The sequence below is a fragment of the Macadamia integrifolia genome, chromosome 2 (genome assembly GCF_013358625.1).
Source record: "Macadamia integrifolia cultivar HAES 741 chromosome 2, SCU_Mint_v3, whole genome shotgun sequence".
NCBI lineage: Eukaryota > Viridiplantae > Streptophyta > Magnoliopsida > Proteales > Proteaceae > Macadamia > Macadamia integrifolia.
Window position 1 is genome coordinate 17,392,176 of NC_056558.1, and position 19,261 is coordinate 17,411,436.

Sequence of the window (19,261 nt, forward strand, 5' to 3'; positions counted from 1 at the left end):
TTTTGAAATTTTAACCGAAACTTTAGTCTCAACCAAGGTCGAAACCTGATATGTTGAACATTGGATGAAAGTAAAAAGTTATAATCTTAGGAACACATGAATGTATTAGTGCAAGGTTTAGTCAAGGAGAAAAGATTATAATAGAGGGATCTAAATGAACATGTTGGGAAAGATCATAGAGGCTATGACGGCGTACATAGAGGATATGGTTTAGGAGAGAGGGATGAGGAAGCGATCTCAGTTTTAGAATTTTTCTATGACTTACGATCATTTACTTCTCATTCAAAGCTGTTGTTTGCCCCAACTGTAAGGACCTTGGACTTTTGTCGTCCGTGTGACCTTCAACCTTCTAATCCTCCAACTACACTGATGCATATGCACAGCCTTGGACCGATCCAAACCCATCCGTGTATCCAAAAAGAGATGAAATCCATAATTAAGTTTTTAGAATCTAGTACGATTTTAGGAAGCTTTATTTATTTAGCAATATTATGTAATCTTCTATTTTAAGTAGGACTTAAGAGTAGGAATCGGTTTACTTGTTTCCTAATTTGAGTTTATTCCTTAGTCGAATAGGTTTTTCTTTGGTTTCTATTTTGAGATGGTTTTGTCTCATATAAGTAAGTAACCAATGGACAAGTTTTTTAACAAAATAAAAAATATGAATTGAGTTGAGTGTTTGTGAAACCTGCGAGAATGTGTGATTCTTCTCCCCTCCCCCTTATTTATGCGATTCATCTCCCTCCCCTACAACTTTGAGATATATTCACAGAGATTGTTTCCCCTTCCCTACGGGCCCTCCATCAACTTGTAATCATAGCCAAAGGATCCTTCCTTCGCTCTCCCTCCCTGTTCTACCGTCTTCCCTTCCCATTTTATCCTCCTTGTTTCTGCCTCAAGTTAAAAAACAAAAACAAAGGTTCTTTATTCAAGATAGAGAAAGAGCAACCCAACACCTCCTTTCTTCAACCAAAACCATAACCCTACCGCCTCTCCTTTTCCCTCTACCTAGGCTCTCCGCCAACAACAATTAAAAATAAAATAAAACTTCGTTTGTCTTCAATCAAATCCCCTTCCTGTCCTAAGTTTCGGTAGCAACCAAAAGGAACCCCAAAAAAAGGGGGTCGCAACAGCACCAAACCCATCCCTCAACCCTGCTAAAACCATCCCCTTTGCCTTAGTCTGACACCCCTTAGCTGTGTTTCGGTTTTCACCAGCATCAGCCAAAAAAAAAAAGAGAATAGGAGAAGAAGCAGAGAGCGCAAGCGTTATCGAAGGAGAAGAAACGAAATAGTGAGCAGAACATAAGAAGAGGATGAAGACGAGAAGCGAGAACGAGACAAAGAAATGAAAACCCATACCAATGGTTTAAAGTATCGGTATGTATAGGCCGATACGTATTTGTATTGGCCCTTACCGATACATACTACCAATATGATACATGGAATTTTTAAAATTCTGTCGTATCGATACATATCCTACGATACACACTGATACGTACCAATACTCTATAGAAAATATAAAATCGAGGTGAAATGTACATTTCGGTATGTAGCAGTATGTATCGACCGATACATAACGATACGGTACAATAAGTACCGATAAGATGCGCTACGGTCATATAATGGCCAACATGGGTCATTTTTCATAAAAACATGATTTTTTTAGGGGTTTTTGTTTCAAGGTTGCTGTCAGCCATTTTTCTCTCTAACTAAAGTGAAAATCAAAGTTTGGAACAAGGATTTTACATTTATGGGACAACTACAAACCTTGGATTCTTAGTGCGACACTCTCAATTTAGTGTTTATGCATAATACATGTTGTATATAGCGTTTTTTAACTATTTTTTTTATGTAAAAGTGTATAAAAAGGTGTTTCATATCCATTTATGTGCGTATCTCCGATATGATACTATACTCTCCGATACGTATCTTAATTTTGGCCAACCGATACCGATATTTTAACACTTGCTCATACCTGGTTTCAAAGTCAACCCTCATCCACCACCGCTGGTTGTTGCAGATCTTATCTAGTCCGCCTTTGGTAACCATTGGTCCCTGGAATTCCTCCCTTTTCCTTGCTTCAGCCACCTCCACTGCTGCAGCCAGCTTCATTCTCCCTGGTTCCCTTGGTTCGACAGAGCAGAGAAGGACTCTGCTAGTTCCGTCTCCAAGAACTGAGGAGTCAGATCCCAATACTTTCTTTGTTAGTTACAGTACCATTTTCCCATCCCCTTCTTTGGCTTTTTTCTTGTTTTCCGATATTACCATTTCCATCCCACATTAATCCTTTTGTCCCATATTTATTTTCATTTCACAATTTACCCTTGACACATACGTTATGTTACCTTGTGCTTCTAATTAGCTTCCTTCTAATTACGACATTGCCACTCACATAAGGATTTTACTTTAATTACGATTCTGCCTTCCCGTTTTACACTTCCATTTATTGTTATTTTTCCATTAAACCTTCACTTTAAATGTTCTCTATCCACGGTGGGCCTAAACTAAAGTACTTCCAATTACAAATTTGGACATGGACTCTTTTGTATTCAAGTTCAAAGTTCACTTGCCCAACAAAAAGCTTGCTAATTTGTTGATTGATGAGAAGGGACACAACAATTTCGTCTCCAGATCTGTGGTGGATATGTTGTCAAAAGACCAATCAGATCATCTTTGAGTCAGAGGATGATGTATTCGTCAAATTTTATGCTCCTCAATATTGTGATGGAGCTTTTTGTGAAGCGTTTGATTCCCCTCAACACATTATTAAATTGGGAAGAGGTTGGTTAGAAGAACGACATGGCATCCTTGATTATGACAACAATTTGTGCACCCTTTAGCCTTTCCATATGCCTCAAAACATTTGTTCTTCATGGATCGGTTGCATCAAAGAAGGAAATACCAACAATGCAGCCACAAGACAAGCCTAATGGATCAACACAAGAGGAAGATCGTTCAAATGTGGAACAAGCAGCAACGGAAAATGAGAAGCTTGTGGATCAAGTAATAATGGGCATCAGTACAGAGCCATCTATTCCCCATCATGAGTTTGTTCTCCCCCATGATTTTCGTGACTTGAACGCACCTCCGATGCTTCATATCTCGGATTTTGTTCGCGTTGCAAACAAGGAGCAATTCACCCCTCATAAACTTTTATTGTTACCCTATTACAAACTCATGGACAAGTTTTTCTCAACTCTGAGGGAGTTGATACAGATGCACAGCCTTGGACCGATCCAAACCCATCTAGGTATCTAGACAGAGATGAACCAGATCCATATTTGGTTTTTGGAATCTAGTAGGATTTTAGGAAGCTTTATGTATTTAGAAATATTAAGTAATCTTCTATTTTAAGTAGTACTTAGTACGATTAGAGTCGGTTTACTTGTTTCCTAATTTGAGTTTATCCCTAGTCAAATAGGTTTTTCTTTGGTTTCTATTTTGAGATGGTTTTGTCTCCTATAAGTATATAACTGATGGACAAGTTTTTTCACGGAATAGAAAAGATGAATTGAGTTGAGCGTTTGTGAAGCCCGCGAGCTTGTGTGCAATCCCCCCCCCCTTCTTCGTGCGATTCCTCTCCCTCCCTTGCAACTCTAAGACATCTAAGGGATTGTTTCTCTTTTCCGACGGGCCCTCCATCATATGCAGTTCTTAAAAAAAAAAAAATTCATTTACTCATTGTTTCTGCTCTCACCAATTTGAGCCCTTTATGCAGGATCTTTCACATTCATATCTCTTAATGTTCCCTTACTTATCCCTCTATATGGCAAATTCCATCCATCTCTCTCATTCACACCCCCCCCCCCCCAAGTGGATTGGCATGAAGCTGGTAATGTCGGCTCCACGTGCTGGTCTTTTTCAATGGAAGCCCCACATACAATTACAGACTTAGACTCCCAGTCCCTCCTCCCAACTTCTCATCCATGTGATACAGGGATAGTTGTAATTTCTTAACAACATATTGATTTGATTTTCTTGCCCTTGAACGTACGATGGTATTCTTTGCAACATTTGGACAAATTCATTTTGCCCTGTCCTTAATCAGAGATATGGATAATTTGGTTGCTTGACTAATTTGGTGACAGGAAATTAGTTGTCAAAAGTTGTAACCATGAAGCCTCAAGTCAAATTGCATTGATGGTCGTTCTATTACTCATTTTAGAGAATCACCAAAAAGGTAATTACATCACAAGACCATTCTATGAAAAACAGTAGAATGGGTTATCACTCTATCATGCCATATTTTAGAAATTTTACACCTTCAGTTCCATGAGACATTTTCCTTCCTTCGTAACAAAACTGAATACAATATATATGGTATATGTCAAGTTTAATGGTTCATTTTTTCCTTTTCATATTTTTAAACATAGCTAATGCATGTAAAATTAATTATTAACAAACAAATCTAGTAGCAATTAAACTGTTGCCCTTCCCCCTCCCCCCCCCCCCCCCCCCCCCCCCACACACACTCTCTTTTTCCACTTTTGTTTCTATTCTATTTTATTGTCCCCTTCCCATGCATCCCACCAGATTCGGCCAGTTTATAAAATAGTTCTACAGTATATAGATATGGCGTAGGACCACTTAGTTGCCCCTTACTAACAGAAGCAATCCAAATCCAAATGATATTCAAATGAAAAATGATGTTACCTGTGCTAAAGCATGAATTCAACCCTCTAGCCAAGTAGCGAGTACCAGGATGTAATCTGCTACGACGAGCTGTGAGGGCAACAATACCTTCTTGCTGACCTGAGCTTCTGAAAACCCGAGATTCTGCGAACCCCTGTAGATAGATGTCAATATATCATAAAAATTTTAAATATCAACAGATGTTGATCCTTATAAGATTTTGAACATAACCAGAGGGAATATCAGACACCACCCAGGGTGCGTGATGGTTGTTTGAACTGGTTGCCACTTATTAACTGAATCAAACAAGAAACTATAACTGAAGATTATATATACACTGACAAAAGGGTTATAGAACAAGAAGTAAAGTTCAGATGGTATAAAATGAGATCAACTACAGGGCAGATAAAACCTAATAGAAAAAGTAAATTCAACTAAGAGTGTTTGATAAAAAATAAAAATAAAAAATACAGCAGTCTACAGAGCAAAGCCAAAAGTTCGAAAGTGGAAAATACTCGACAAACCATATTTAGCAATTCTAACCACATAGCATGTAAACAAACAGAATACATGCTGCCTGATGAAATTTTTACCAAACCTGCTATAGCGATTTGAAGAACTGTAAAATGAAAAACTAGGATGTAATAATACATGGAAAAATAGTATATATATATAATATATATATATATATATATTGTATGCATGTAAAGATGTAGAGAGGGCAAGAAGGATCTTCATATGGTTTTTATTAATCTAGATGAAGCCTACGATAGATTCCCTAGAGATCTAATCTGGAGTATTCTTGAGAAGAGAAGGGTTCCAAGTCAATATGTGGACATAATTACATATTTGTATGAAGACGAAGTGACTACTAGCGTAAGAACGGTGGGGGGTCAAGGTGGTGAATTCCCAATTACAATTGGATTATGTCAAGGATCAGCCTTAAGACCTTATATGTTTGCACTCATAATGGATGATTTGACCAAAGACATCCAAGACGAGTCCCTTGTTGTATGCTTTTCGCTGATGATATTATGTAATTTGTGTTGGTAGATGAGACAAAAAGCAGAGATTAATGCCAAGTTGGAGTTCTGAAGATCAACCTTGGAATCAATAGGTTTTAAGATAAATAGAACAAAGATGGAGTATATGGTGTAAAACTTTAGTTACGCTATGAGGGTTAATGAGTTGGTGAATACTGATGAGAGGGTGATTCCTCAAAGTGATTATTTTAGGTAATTGTGCTCAATCATAAATAAAGGAGATATTGAGGTTGATGTTGCTCACAGGATTAAATTAGGTCGGTTAAAGTGGAGAGGTGCATCCAAAGTGTCGCGTGATTGTCGTATTCCTCTAAAGCTTAAAGGAAAATTGTAAAGGACTGTCATCCAACTGGCTATGATGTATGGAGCAGAATGTTGGGTAGTTAAGAAGTGGCATATAGATAAACTAAGCGTAGCGAAGATGAGAATGTTGAGAAGGATGGTGTTAACAAAATTAGGGAGGACAAAGTAATGAATGACTACATTAGAGCTTAGTATGAAGTAGCTCCAATTCATGATAAGCTTTGAGAGAGTCATTTGAGGTGACATGGTCATCTTCAATAGAGGCCTTCGGATGCTCCAGTTCGGATGAGTGATTTGATTCAGATTGAAAGAGCTAAAAGAGCCAAGTGCAAGTCTAAGATGACCCTTGGAGAGGTGGTGAGGAAAGAAATGCATAGCCTAGGCCTTCTACCACGTATGACTTTGAATAAAGCTGATTGGAGACCAAGAATCCATGTAGCCAACCCCATTTAATTGGAATATAGCTATATTGTGTTGTTGTTGTTGTTGTTGTCGTTTGATGCATATAAATATCAACCAATGAAAAATCTATATCAGAGAACCAGACATAGGGTGAACATTGAGCACATACTGGGAACTTATCAACTTAAACTAAACATCAAGATCAGTATCAGAAGCGTGAAGCATAACCTGCAGAAGAATGACACAGTGCTGTGGCAGACCGATGTCTTTGAAAGGCATTGCCAACCACCTATTCCAAACAAATTCATCATCTGGATTCTGCAATGGCATACAGCTAGGGAAGGGGCGAGTGATATCCCTTGTTTCACAGAAATAGTGTTTGCCATCAATATCAAGCTCGGACAATTCTTGGACATTCTTCAGCTCCCCTTTACCCTGGGGTTGAGAATTTTGAAGCAGAATCTTGATCCATTGACTCTCAGTTACTGTATATACACATCCACCCCCAGGTATATTTCGTATGGTGGCAGTCAATTTTGTCGCCACCAGAAGAAAGCCAAAGCTTCCAAGGGCTGCATAACCCAGTATAGCTCGGGCATTAGTGGTACTCTTACACAGCCATTGTGACCCATTTGTGATGTATCTTAAAGCTTCATCTTCAGAATTAAAAACATCATCTCCCAGCTTCCCATTGTAACAAAGTGCTCCAGTTGACGGGTCGACATAAATCACCTGACTATCATTCCTCGTAGACAAGCTGACAACAATATAGACTTCACCAGTATCCAGTGTAGCAACAACAACAGAGGTATCCCTTAAACCAGCAACTGCAACAAGCACCAACAACAGGCACAAAACTGGTTGAAATTCACGAAATGGTCAAAATGCATCAATCAGTCCTACACAATCATTGCAACATGAAAAGCAACACTAAAGATATAAAAGAACCACATATATGAAGTCACTTTATTTTTTATCATTTGCCCCTTTAAAAGTTGACCATATAAATGTGCATGCACACAATTGCCAGAGGCCCCCCTCGCAGGACAGAAATCAAAATGGACGAATATAAAATCCAAAACCAATGGGGAGTTTGCTGAATACACCAGCACCACCAAGCTTAGATAATAAAGAATTCCCCTCTATACAATCATGCATCTGTTAACATACCATGAAACTATGAAAGTTGATGGTAAAATTTCATGCTTTGCAAAAATAAATATATCTGGAAGGAAAGAAGAATTCACCATCCATCTGTTTGCAAAAAGAGCTCCTTTTATTTCAAACAGCAGCACCAGGACTTTGAGTTGCAATACACTCGGATAGGCAGACAGAGAAGCTCAGACTATGTAGAAATAAATTTATGCATACCTATGTTTTATTAAGATCTTCCACAAAATTATCAGAAAAATCAACGAAGGACATAAAAGAGAAGATGCATGTACAAATGTCTAAGCTTATGTCTAGAGAAAGCTTACTAATTGGAAGATATGGTTAATGGTTGAGTGTGTGTGTGTGTGTTTGAGAGAGAGAATTTATGTTTGGGCAATTTCTTCGTTTCGGAGAGGATCCATCCCTTTAGTCTCCAGTTGATTTGGGACAACAAACTGGACCCAAGGAAAATCTATTCTAACTCGGAAGGAGCATTACTTTTAGATGTTAATGACCCCTTCTATATCAGTGACTGATTAAGGATCAGCTTTCTGATGCAGGGTGGTTAACATAAACCCTACCAGCTTGTTTGGGCCCAAACCTCAGAAAGAGAATGATTCCTCTGATCAAAGCCACACCATTCAAACAAGATCTAAACTCAGACAGAAGGCAATAGAAGACACAGTAAAGGATGAACCCCCAGAAGAATGTTTAATGAGCCAAGTAGAGATCCAAATATATCAGCCAACTGGACTGATGTGCAGATTCATCCACACACTACAAATCTGATCAGTATTTTAAGAAACCAATCAAATGATATCAGATAATTATGAAAGTACGAAACTCTACAAATTAAAAGCATACTCAATGTACAATGACTCCGTTCAATTTGAAATCTATAGGCCATCATTGTGATACCCTACTTTCTAAACCCATTTTATTTACCCGGTTGGTTCAGGTTGGTCGCGCAGGATCTGAACCCGATCGAGTTGAGACAGGTACCCTATGGAACATGATAGCAAGTGTGACTCTAAAATCGGGTTGGCCAGGCGAGTCTGAACCAGTGCCTAGTGAAGTCTGCGTGCCCAAGCCGTGCACTTACACTTATCACAAGGCCATGTAAGGACAATAAAGGTATTTAGCCATATTTTATGACGAGTACATATTTTAAATCACATACCGAGAGTGAAATACGTGTCGGGAGCCGAATCTCGTCAAAATCCCAATTATTTGGCTAAGTTTTGGCCGACTGGTGAGTGGTCATAGGTGGGTCAGACCTACCAATGTGACCTACCAATCTGGTCATTAGATATTTTGACCCAAGTATAAATAGCATTATGACTTTTCTTTTTCCTCAATTAATACTTTAGAAGGTGGGTGAGAAGAGTAAAGAAGAGAGAGAGAAGAAAGAAGGAAAAGAAAGAAAAAGAGGAAGAAATGCTCATGGTGCGATGCCGAGGTTAGATCTTTCCATTTCGACACCGGAAAAGTAATCCTCATCTTGAGATCTACGATTTGAGGTGAGTGAAGGCTATATTTCCTAAACCCTCAAGAAACCCTAAGTGAAACCCTTTGATTCTGGTAGAAATCCTTTAGATCTTATTAATCTCACTTGAGAAGATGAATCTAAGGTTTAATGGAAGATCTACATGTTGATTTTGAAGGTTTAGATGAAATCACAAGATTTGAAGATCATTTGATGATTTCTTGAGTTGAAGAAGAGATTTGGAGTTTTGAAGGTGTTTTTTAGCAAAGAGGTATGATCCGCACTTAAACCCTTGAATCAATCCTAGATCTAGGTCCGAATCACATTACGGGACCTTAGATGTGTGGAAAATGCGGTCAAATCGGCCCCTTGTGGTTTCCCCAAGGCAATGAAGAATGAAAGTGAACAGCGAAATCCCGGTTCTAACTAATGGGTGCCTTGGAAAGTGATTGGACCCATAAATCCGGAGCCCGCCTGTCCTGGTTGGGTTTCTGGCCCAACAGGCGGGCAAGGACCAACCACCGGACCTTGCCCGCCGCTCCTAGCAGAGCCCCTAACCCAACCGACGGGCGTGACTGGTGGGCGTGACTGGCGGGCGCTCCACCAACTGACCTACTAGTGAGGCCTGTCGGGCTCAGATAGGGCCCAAATTTGTTGGGCAGCCTCCTATAGTGATTTTAAACGCGTTGAGATCATCGTACTTCGTTGGTTATGATACTAAAGTAGAGATATACTAAACTCGACCTTTTTATGATAGGTTTTGCTAGAACCTCGCGTCACCGCACGCTGGATCTCCCTCATACCAAGGGCGAACATTGTACATATCTAGGTAAGTGGGGAGAAAACATTGACTTTATTTTTGGAGTGTTTTTGCACCATTCCATTATTGTTGTAGACTAGCCATGTCATCACTTTATTACTATGTGTAGACTAGTCATTCACGAATGCCATTTGCAAGCATTGTCTTGTGTATTATGAAATTCGTTTATGATTTATTATGTTGTAACCTTAATTATTAAATGCTTATTTCTTGCAAAGAATTATGAGATGAAGGATTTCAATTACTAAACATGATGTATTGCTAGATTAAATGCCGTAGTCAGCTTGGAAACGAATGTATTGGTGGCCTGTGGAATGGGACGCGGTAGCACTATACAGTCGTACTATTTTATATAGAAGTATGCGGTTAGGAATAACATTTCTCTATGCTACGACCCTTCCTAACAGGGGTTTAGATATTGGGTATATCACTAGGGGGAAACCCGAGGTTGTGTACCAAGGGCAGCAGCTAGAAGTACGTCCGGCTGATCACTAGGACAGTCGGCAACTTTGGTGATATAATCAAAGGGCCAATCGTACTGTATTTATATTAATGTCATTTACTTTAATGCAGGGCAAAGCCCAATTTACTTTAATGTCATTTACTTTAATGTCGCTGAGGAACAACAATTTACTTTTTCGGGTACCCACAACTGGCCTTCTCCGACAACCCTATAGACGTATCGCGAGATGGGGTTCGCAACTCGTACTCGGGGCATACGCACACTGTGGTTATGAGTAGCACATAACCTATAACTTAAAAATGTTGCTGAGGTGATTTAGGATAATAAAAATGGACTTTACATGCATATAGGTTCATTTGTAGTGCGAATGCTTGCTTGGTCTTTCTTTTCACTTACTGGGCTAGTGAGCTCATCCCACGTGCACACCATTTTTAGATGATCTTATAGGTTTTTCGGTTGAGGAGCTAAAGCCGAGACCCATTGTAGAATTTTCAGCTGAGGACTGTTGGATCCCTGAAGATCTTGGGCACGGTGCTGAGTGTCTGTGCAAGAGCTGTGTTATAGGACAGCAACAGTAATACCTGACCCAAGATTCTTTTTTATTCTTTGTTATGTTACCCCTTTTGTGCTCTGGATATTTAAATTGTATTTCTTGTGTATATATCACGCCTACGGGCCCATATGTAAATGTACTATATAACATAATTTGAGTAACAAGAGTATTATGGTATTTACAAGTATATACACGCAAGACTTCCGCTGATATACAGATTCTACTTTCTTTAGTTGAGTGTATGTTGTGTTGTGGTTATTGCATCAGATGATCCTAGCAGGTTTTGGGTTAATAGGAGTTAACTCGGTCACCAGTCCGGTTCTGTGAGAATAGGGTGTGACAATCACAATCATGGTTTTAAGCTTCGGTCGGAACTTTGACCGAGACTTATCGGTTTGACACTAACTGAACCGAAACCAAGGGTCAATACTGGTTTGGTCCAAGCTTCAACCCTGTTTCAATAAGTTTCAACCCCATTTATAACTCACAGGTTTTGACTGAGACCTCCTTGTTTTACAGGTTTCGACACTGCTCATTGGGATTTTGCCAAATCACTTGCTTTCTTCCCAATTTTTTGCATTCTTCTACTCATTCAACCCTTCTGAAACTTGGATTTACATGATTGGAGCTTGAAGGAAATGGTTTTTTTCCCCCAAATCTAAGTTTTGGAAGAGTTGGGACAGCTCTCTCTCCTTTTTGCTTAGAAGTTTCATCCAAGAATACTGTTTCCAAATTATCTGCAATATTTGAAAAAATCCACAAATATTTCAAAATTACCCCAATTGTGCATGATTACAACCTAATATATGCTGGCTTGTGAAGTACAAAATTATAAAGCAGCCACTAAGGGCTGTTTCCGGCTGTGATGGTAAAAGTTCATAATCCAACATGAAAAAATGCAAGGGCTAGAGAGAGAGAGATAGCTCTCCTAACTTATACTTGTGTATACAAAAACTCCATAACTATCCACCTAGACAAACTCTACACAACAAATTGCAACTTCTTAACATATTCTCCCTCATAATTTTTAAGTACCCTCATTACCCTTCTAACAAAAGGTAAGATTGACATATAATGTGATTATTTTCTTTTTCCCTCCAGTAACATGGCCGATGCAGCAGTGGAGGAACAATGTGACTCAAGCTTGGATTTCAGGTGTAAGAAAGTGGACTAAGATGAATTGCTACACCTAGTTAGGAATTATTTTGTGAAGATTAAATGCAATAGGACAACAGGATGTTAAGAAAGGCGTGGGTAAGCAAGGTTCTAAACCTCAATCGAACTAAGACAACTTGGTTTCAACCTTATCCAAGGCAGAACAAGGGTCAAAACTGGTTTGTACCAGATTTTGACCCTGTTTCAACAAGTTTCAACATTTAGTTTCAACCGAGAGTTGGGAGTTTCGCAAGTTTCGACACTACCAAGGGGGATTTTGCATATCACTTGATTTCTTTCTACTTTTTGGCATTCTTCTACTCATTCAACCCTTCTACAACTTAGATTTGTGTGATTAGTGCTAGAAGGTAATGGTGGTTTTTTTTTTTTTCCAAATCTAATTTTTGGAAGAGTTAGTATATAGATATAGTGCTGGGCAAAAATCCACAAAATATGTCATGGGATACATATGTGTTGCATTTGGAGGAGCATCACTAACATCTTCAATGGCATGCAGCTCGTGGATTACACCCACCAAAAAACTCCATGTGATAGTGAGTGGTGAGTATTGTATTGTATACTTGTAAATCCCTAACCTAATGCATGTTTTAATTGTCTTAGTTGCATATTTACCTTTTCAGTAACTAAATTATATAAAGTCAATGTTTATAATAAGGTTAGTGTACAGCAGTCAGCAGCATTCATCGTACACTAGCAAACTTGGGTCCAAACCACAAGTACCATTTTGGGTAGTATTATTATGAAACTAATTAATGGAATAGGTGAAAAATGTTATTTAAAAATAAATAAATAAAATCTTGAAACTGAAACCACGATCCTTGGTTGAAAGTAATGTGGGAAGATCAGACCATTAATAAGTTACCTACTCTGCACGTTTCTGTGTAAAGGTACCGATTCAACCAAATTCCTCCATCCTCTTCGCTGGTCCTCCGTCTACCTTCCCCTTTCTGAAGAAGGCATTGGCTTGGGAAGAATCAAGGATCTCAACTCTCTGCTAACATCCTTAAGCTCATTTGGAGGTTAGTCTCTAAGCAGTCCAATATAAGGGTCTCTTGGGCCTAGTCCTTCCTTCTCCGTAATAATTCCCTCTGGACTGTGTCTGTCAAGCCCAACTCCTCCTGGGTGCGGCGCAATATCCTCGCAGCTAGGCCCCTAGCCATTAATTCCATCAAAGTTGCCATCGGTAATGTAGTTAACACCTCTTTCTAGCTTGATAACTGGCACCGAGCTGGGGTTTGCTCTCCTAGTAGGCCCTCACACTGTTTACTCTTCTAGCATTCCCAGAAATTCTCTTATGTCCTTCATCATCTCCAATGGATCTTGGTCCCCTCCCCATGGCATCCCTTCTCTGGCTTCCTTTTGGCAATCCCTCCCCCACCATCCCCCCTCGGTCAATGTTGATAAAATCATCTTGTCACTCTCATCCTCAAGCCTTTTCTCCTCCTCCTCTGCCTGGAATCTTTTCCACCCTAAAGGCCCCCCAATCCTTGGCCTAATCTCGTCTGGTCAAAACCCCAGATCCCCCGCTATAACTTCACAATCTGGAGAGCCCTTTCTGGCTGTCAAGCATTCCTCATTCACCGTCACTTGTTTGCCTCCCCTTCTTGCTACCTTTGTTCAAATGGCTCTGAGGATAGTAGCCATCTATTCTATGACAGTCCCTCGTCTTCTTCCATCCGGAAACATGTCCTTGCCAAGTGTTTTCCTTCTAGAAGAAAACCCCTTTCCCTCACTAGAGAATGGATTTGGATCGACTTGACTTTTGCCAGGAGATTTGTCAATGATTCGGTGGGGAGACTAGCCTTTGCCGCCATCATTAACTACATCTGGATGGAGTGCAACCTCCATGGATGGACTTCCAACTCCAGATCCTTTGATAAGATTTGGAATGCCATCTACTTTGATGTCTCCTCCAAGCTCTCCTCCTCCCCCTGCAGATCAGTTATTGACTCCCAAGGAATAGATATATTATTGTCTCTTCGAGATTACCTTTGACTATCTTATCATCCCCCAACCCTTCGGGGTTGTCTCCCTTTTATCCGGCCTTATTTGGCCTTGTATATCCCCCCTTCTTTTTTCCCCTATTTTACATAATTATTATTCACCCAAAAAAAAAAGTTGCCTATAGAAATGGATCCAGACAAATTCACTAAGCCATCCCCAAATTATTGGGATAAAACCTAGTTCAATTGAGCGGAGAATCAATAAACATGTAACCAACAAAAAAAAAAACACTAATTCAATTAGTTATACTGATACCACATTTAACAGTTGGACAGAGGAGCATTAGCCACTTTTTTCCCTCTTTTAGCTTCTCTTTTGGCTCTCTTCTTGTCAAATACTTAGGCTCCCCCTAATCACTGCCAAGTTGACTACCCATTATTGTGCTCCCATGCTTGATCATATCTAGAAGCGGCTCCAACTTTGGAAAGGCAAACTCCTCTCCTATGATGGTAGTCATGAGCTCATTAGATCTATTCTTCTTTCTTGCTAAATCTATTGGTCGGGTGCCTTTGAGCTACCCAAGGCAACCATCAAGGTTGTCGAATCCCTCATGTGTTCCTTCCTCAAGAAAGGAGTAGATTCTTCCAAATTCCCATCCAATCAACTCGTCTTCCATATGCCTCCCTCAGCAAGAAAGGCGTCTGGGTATTCATAAAATCAAAGATGCCAATTGTGTGGCATCCTCAAACTCATCTAGAAAATTGTCACTAAGCATAAAAGCATTTGGGTCTCTTGAGTCCATTCTTCTCTCCCAAAGAACGATTCCCTATGGACTATTCCCCCCCCTCTTCCAATGCCTCCTAGGTTTGGCGTAAGATCCTTCAATCCAAACCTATTGCACTCAGAGCAATTCATTCCTCCATAGGCGATGGTTCTTCCACTTCCTTCTGGCTTGATAACTGGCACCCCTCAGGTATCCTGTCCCTCGTTTGTGCCAAATCGGTCTATTCCTCCAGTCTCCTAGAAGATCCCTTGTTTCTTCTATCATCTCCAATGGTTTTTGGTCCCCTCCCTCTGTCCCCCCCCCCCATCTCCACTCTTTGGTCTTCCCTGCCAGCTCTCCCCCTATTGATAGAGGACAAAAGCATTTGGTCCCCCGCTCCATCAGGTTGCTTCACTTACTCCTCGGCTTAGAATCTAATCAGATCTCAAAACTCCATTGCTCTCTGGTGCAATATTGTTTGGTTCAAAGTCACATCCCCCGCCATAGTTTCACTGTCTAGAGAGCTCTTTCCAATTATCTTCCCACCCAATCTTTCCTCATCTATTCATATCCCTGCCCCCCCCCCGGCCCGGCCTAGTGCATGTGTTGGTGTGGCCTTGAAGACACTAGCCAACTTTTCCTTGAGTGCCCCTTCTCTTCCACTGTCTGGAAAAGAGAGTTCTCAGCTTCATTTGGCACTCCTAAAGGAGGCACCTCGCTCTCTTGAGAGAATGGATCTGGATTGATATGACTTTTTTCTGGTAACTAAATTTGTGATGCTACTAGAAAGCTCACATTCGATATAGCCATCAACCATCTTTTGATGGAACGTAATCCTCAAAGATGGACTTCCAATTCCAAATCCAGTGATATGGAATGCCATCTTCTTTGACGTATCCTCCAAGCTAGCTTTCCTTCCTCACCACAACGTTAGGGACTCCCCAAGGAATAGACTTATTGTTACTTCTTGGGGGTTGCCCTCTTCTATCTTGATCCCCAAAGTAAGGTTCTCCCTTGTTGTATCATTTTTGTTTTTTTCTTTTCCCTTGGGGGTTGTATATTTCCCACCCACTCTCATCCTCCCTTTGGTAATATATTTAACATTTACCAAAAAAAAAGTATTTCCTCTTTCAGTTTCTAACTTTATTACTACAAGCATGCATTCAATGGAAAAAATAAAGCTTTAGAAAACATTCTCACAGACAATTGGGCAACTTAAGGTGTTCAAATGATTAGATTCTTCAAATCAAAGAGATATTTTCTCGTTGGTGCCCTCGAATGTCAGACTAACTTATGGATGGCAATAGACCAAAGATTACATAAATCAAATGATTACAATATAGGACCAAGAGTCTTCATTATAGACCGTTAAGACATGGACAAAGATTCAGAATCAGAGGGCACTAGTGCCATTACTCGTGCAATTACAGTTGTCCAATCAACCAGCTTTGTGGTATGGCAATTGAGAATTGGCCTAATATCTCGCATGTTCGATTTATATGCATGCCATTTATTGTACAATGGACCACCTCGTGAAATACTCTATTGAGATGAAAACTCCACGTACATTATCCTAAGTGCCTATGGATCATAGACAGAAAATAAATATACCTCCATCAAAACTAAAATCAGAAGTAATTTCATAACTAAAACAATTCAACTAAAGGCTTACCAGGCGACTCCATATGCGCCACAGTGAATTGTCTCACCAGTGCTATAAAAGCATGATCCCGACCCAAAAATAATCTGATGAAGTGCAAAAGGAGTAAGCATTTTAAGAGAGGGGGGGAAGTTGAATAAATAAATAAACAAATTAAATAAATGATTATAGAGACTCACTTGAGGAAAAAAAAAATTTACTCGCCAACACAAATCACGAATTGATTCATTAAAACATCATGATAAAAACTCCAGGAAAAAAAAATCACTCCGCTTTTGTCAGTTCCACCATGCCAAAGATTCCATTCCATTGCCTTTAAAAGTGCACAGAGAAAATTGTACTTCATTGCTTTTAAAGTGAAAAGAGTAAATTGTACTGTGAGATTTTAAAAATTCCACTGTTTTTTATTTATTTCTTCTTCATCACTGCATAAATTTGGAGGAGGGAAAAGAAAACAGAGAGAAATAGAAGAAGAAGAAAAAAAGAAAAAGAAAACTTACAATGTTCGAAATAGGATTAAAGAGGTCCGAATTCAACAGGAGATTCCATCAGAATAGTCTCAGTCGATTACTCTCAGTCGATTACTGCTCCTTCTCCTATCAGATCGTTGACGAATCTACCATCGATCAAAGTCTCGCGTTCGAACCTCCTCGCTTCCTCTGCTTCTTCCTCCTCTTCTTCTTCCTCTTCCTCCGGCCTTTTTCAGATCGGAAGGCTGCCGCTTTGAAAGTTTGTATTGGTTCCGACCTCCCCGAGAGAGAGAGAGAGAGAGAGAGAGAGAGAAGAGGAGATGAGAAGGGGGCAGTTTTGGAATTTAGATGGCAAACAATGGCATGTTTCGTAATTTTAAATCACCAAGGCCTGTGCAGGACGATGCACGATCTGCTTTCCCTTCTATTTGAAGGAAGGACCCCTCACTCCCTCAAGCGGTCAACTCAAGGGCCTCAACTCACTTGCTTGCTACTATGGTAAAGCGGTCCCACAAAAACAGGAATGCAGACTATGCAGTTTCCAGCACGTATTTCGCTAATTCCATTAGGTTGACCGGTTTCGAGGTAACCTGTAACCACGTCTTTATTTTTTTTCTATAAGTTGACAGTCTAGGATGGAATCTCCTGCATGACATGATTTTGGGGAGATATAAATCCAATTCTACTACTTATGAATCACATGATATGAATTACTATTTAAAATTTATTACCATTTAAAATCAAAGAACAAAGAATATTAAGACAGTTGATGATCACATGGAATGGTCTATCTTGATCGTTTTCTAGATTTCCTATGGTTAGAATTCCTAAGTCACCACTCCACATTATAGAATTAGGTGTGTTCATTAATTACATTCCATCCTTAGGTGACCATCTAGAGAGTGACCATGGGGGCTTGTAATTGAGCAATGGTAAAAGGAGCCCTGGGTCAACGACCTAGAGGACACACCGAACGCACTTGCATCAAATGATATCCCCTAATATTCCATTGCCTCCTTTTTCAGGAACTTTTGATTCCATGAAGTCGTCTCAAGCATCGATCAAGGAATTGGTATCCAAGACTAATACTGATTCTTGGTTGGCCAATCCCATATGACAGATCAGGACATAACATGGGTAAATAGCTAAAAAAATCCAGTTTTGAATGAAAACATGGGTAAACCCATCCAATTTAGACCTATAGGGGGCCGGACTTATTAGATTGGGTGTCAAGGGGCTGCCCAAAAGGATGGAGGTCCCACCTACAAGGTAAGGGAGAGAGACAACTCTTCGATACCTGGGTGAGAAAATATAGATATACCGCTAAATTTGCATCTAAAATTTAACATGTGACCTATCCAAACCACCTCTTGGTTATACCAACATGTGGAAGAATTAATAGTCCATTAGAGAACCTAGACCGTATAAAGGCATTTTTCCATTGTTTTAGTTGGAAAAAATAGCCATCTAGCCCAAATCATCATTCAAAACTTTGTAGGCAATTACTGTTCGTGCTTTTCATTTTTATCCTTAGAATGGTTTCATACTAAAAAGGCAGGAAAGTTATGTGGGAAAGTAGGTCATATTAGCCTTTTCTACAGTATTTCTTTAAGTTGTTCTTCAAATTCTTTTACTTCATCAGGAATGTAGGTCACAGGGTTTATCCCTGATCACTTTTGGTGAATTTTGTAGTTTGGCTTTGGCTTCATCCTTTCTCCAATAGTTTTAATGGGATTTGACCAAAAGTGTCTCCCAACTCTTAGCTTCTTTTTTATAGCAAAAAAAAGAAATCTTTTCAATTTTTTTGCCCCTTTTGCCATATAATTATAGAATTATTTCTTTTAACCATTGGTCAAGGCTTCTTGTTCAGGTTCTTAGGACATCATGGTTACTGATTATCATCACCATGCTGGTTGTGGGTTTTGGACACGTTCCATTAGTTGTGCTTCTCAGCACAAAGTGTTTAAAAGAGAGAGAGAGAGAGAGAGAGAGAGAGAGAGAGAGAATATTAGAATCTATATAAAATATTTGTTAGGATTAAAAACCAAAAAAAGGCTGACTGAGCTATTGACAAGCTGAGTTTTAAAGCTAAATTACTGACAAGCCAAGTCACTTATAAGGACGTTTTGCAATTAGGAAATTGAGAACTTTAAACACCAAGAATCCGGCACATCAAGGGCCTTTATCTATATAAAATCCATCCTGGAATCAGAATTTTGTGCTACAACTTATCAAATTAAAAGGGAGCACATAACTGATTTTGATGTTGATCTGATTACTAAAAGAAAATCATTACAGTTAAAACCCTTTTTTTTTTTGGTAGAAGTTTAATACCAGATTTAGCATTACTTTAAAAGCAATGCCTACCAACCCATCCCCTCCCCTTCCCCCC

The 19,261-nt window shown here is 39.5% G+C and overlaps 1 protein-coding gene across 2 annotated transcripts in view; it reads right to left on the minus strand.

Moving 5' to 3' along the window:
* Positions 1 to 17,258, minus strand: part of LOC122059096 (probable phosphoinositide phosphatase SAC9) — a 67,245-nt gene extending 49,987 nt beyond the window's left edge. Inside the window, exons 1-5 of one of the 2 annotated variants that reach the window (XM_042621797.1) lie at positions 16,900 to 17,258; positions 16,579 to 16,712; positions 16,412 to 16,485; positions 6,611 to 7,209; positions 4,656 to 4,788 (exon numbers count right to left, since the gene is read on the minus strand). In XM_042621797.1, coding sequence (XP_042477731.1) covers positions 4,656 to 4,788; positions 6,611 to 7,209; positions 16,412 to 16,424 — 745 coding nt within the window. In that variant the 5' untranslated portion in view covers positions 16,425 to 16,485; positions 16,579 to 16,712; positions 16,900 to 17,258. The remainder of the gene's footprint in view (positions 1 to 4,655; positions 4,789 to 6,610; positions 7,210 to 16,411; positions 16,486 to 16,578; positions 16,713 to 16,899) is intronic. The other variant, XM_042621792.1, reaches the window with a different exon arrangement.
* Between the last annotated feature and the right edge of the window lie 2,003 nt (positions 17,259 to 19,261).